We start from the raw sequence: 2,475 nt of genomic DNA, 5'->3' as shown, positions 1-2,475 counted from the left end.
CAACTAGCAGAGGTAACAAAGCGCCGAGGGCGTAAAGAAAGCGGATTCAGACAGGCGGGACACTAGAATTTGGTGCAGGAGCATCGCAGGCAGCTGAAAGTGCTTCTACTAGTCGTATAATATCAAAGAAAGCGCGTGGTGGGGGTAGTCAAGAAAAGGCCCAGCCAGGTCAACGGCACTGTGGAATCTGTGGGAGAGTGGGCCATAACGCCCGTACGTGCCAAAAAGATGTAGAAGAAGATTCTATGTTAGATGCAAGTGAGTCGTACGAAGCATCTATAGCTAGTGTAGAGTAATTCAAGTTTTCATATGTGATGTTCGCGATGCCAAGAAAAAGTGGCACACTCGGTGGGGTGGCACTCTCGGTGGTGGAATACGTTATAATATATATAAAGTAGTATATACTACTTTTTATAGTGTATAATAATATATAAACATCTAATATTATTTATAATAGTCTACCTACTCTTCTTATACTTGTACTTATTATATATAGCCTTTATCACTTTTTAAAGTATAAGAACTTGTAACGGGCTGAACGCCCTTTGGATAGCTCCTCGATGGAATCTCGGGCCAAGCTGCGCGCGCACCATCTGAACTACGTTCAGACCGAGCAGCGCTCAGACAACGCGCTTAGATACTCTAGCATAACCTTTCTCTAATAAGTAAATAAACACCACGTAAGCAGAGTAGATAGCTCCTTATTAAATACAACCTCTTGTATACCTCGCCATTGCTCCCTAGAGCGCAGCCCCTTACATTTTGTATTTAATCCTAATTAGATATAAGCCTTAGGCAGACTATCTTCTAACTAAGTTTTAGAGCGTATTGTTAGTGTGAGCTAGTAACATAGAGTTAGTGCTGCAATAGGTACAAAAGGCCTTTAGTGCAGCGAGAAGGTAGACTGTCGCAAGACAGTACACCTAGGGCAGAGCTTCGCAGGAAGTTCAGCCGTGAGAGACAGTAGGCAATTTAGTCGCCCAGGACCTATCTAGGAAGTCCTACCGTGTCTTGGAAAGCCAAGCCGTAGGCGCAACGTCGCGTGATAAACTACCTAAAGGCCACTCGGGCCTAGCGTACAGTTAGCTAGAAGCGGACGTTGTAGTGAGAAGTCCTATCAATCCTCTATTAGACAGGGTGCAGGCCGTGCGATTACTCTTAATTAGAGACAAGATCCCACGAGCGAGACAGCAAGACGCAAGTCTTCCTAGGGACGCGACACAACAGCAGCTAAACGCTGTTTAGAACCAGCTAGAAGAGAAGTACAGCCAAAGGTAAGCCCTACTAGTCCTTACTAACAAGGAGTAGGCCGCAGTTAAGGACTGCGCGAGCGGATTGAAGAGCGACTAGAAGCCCTGCATATTAGCAGGCAAAGAACGAGACGTCCAAAACGAATTAGGCAATGGAGATTAACGTTCCAAACTTGAATGTGGAAGAGCTGGCGGCGTACGCTGCTGCTAAGAACCAGGCAGGAGTATTAGATGAAGAGATCCTGCGCGAAATTACACAAATGCTTAGAGAGGACGGATGGAAGGAGGTAGCAATTAGGCCAACGATTGAAGCGGTCGCCAAACGATCGGCCGTCGTGGGAGGAAAGGGCTCACCAAGGCAAGGAGGCTCGCCGAAGGCCAACCAGGATGCCATGGCCCAGATGATGGAGCTGATGAATCGGTTAACAGCCCAGAACCAGGTGCTAACGGAACGGCTCGTGGCACTCGAGCGTAACCAAGCTGAGGGGCGTTTAGAGTCGTCCTATAGAGCCTTTACGCCTCCCCTAGCAGCAGCCGCAATCGCCGAGCCAGCTGCGCGCAGGAACAAGTTCCCGCACCTAGAACTATTTAATGGAGATTAAACAAAGTACGTAGCGTTTAAATATAAGACTTAAGCTAAGCTCTAGCACTAGTACGAAGGAACTTCGAGCCTCGCTTAGATCAAGTACGTGGTTAGTAGGTGTATAGGCAAGGCAGCAGATGTACTTCTACCCTGGGCAATACAGAACTAGAGTAAACGCCACATTGAAGACCTCTGGAGCTTTATGGACCAGCAGTTTAACGACCCACACTAGAAGTCTAAAGCACTCAATCGCCTTTTAACTCTTAAACAAGGCAAGCTCTTAGTAAGAGACTATCACATGGAGTTTAACTGTCTTAAGATTTAGTTAGGCGAGCAGTTTAGCGAAGCAGCTAAGAAGAGTATGTTCTTAAAGGGCCTTCACACTAAGCTGCAGGAGGCTCTTGCTACGATTAATAAGAATCTATCGTACGAGCAGCTAGTCAATAAGGCAGTAAGAACGTCCAACAACCTCTACTAGGTAGGTCTCGTTAAACTGCGCGCAACAAGCTCCCAGGTGGTAGATCGCCCTACTACAACAACCGCTCAACACGAAGCTAGTCCAGACGTTATAGACTAGGAGCCTTCGAAGGTTAATTAAGCGCGAGAAGCTAGAGGCAAGCCACGACGACCTCCGCCCGACTG

General features: G+C 47.1%; 1 protein-coding gene across 1 annotated transcript; it reads left to right on the top strand.

Moving 5' to 3' along the window:
* Positions 1-1,402: 1,402 nt before the first annotated feature.
* SETTUDRAFT_23769 (uncharacterized protein) lies at positions 1,403-1,852 on the top strand (the record flags this gene model as incomplete). Its single annotated transcript, XM_008032413.1, has 1 exon — positions 1,403-1,852. The coding sequence occupies one exon, from the start codon at positions 1,403-1,405 to the stop codon at positions 1,850-1,852; it is 450 nt and encodes a 149-aa protein (XP_008030604.1).
* Positions 1,853-2,475: the final 623 nt, after the last annotated feature.

The sequence above is a fragment of the Exserohilum turcica genome, assembly GCF_000359705.1.
Source record: "Exserohilum turcica Et28A unplaced genomic scaffold SETTUscaffold_8, whole genome shotgun sequence".
NCBI classification, from domain to species: domain Eukaryota; kingdom Fungi; phylum Ascomycota; class Dothideomycetes; order Pleosporales; family Pleosporaceae; genus Exserohilum; species Exserohilum turcicum.
This window is presented reverse-complemented; position numbering and strand designations above follow the sequence as displayed.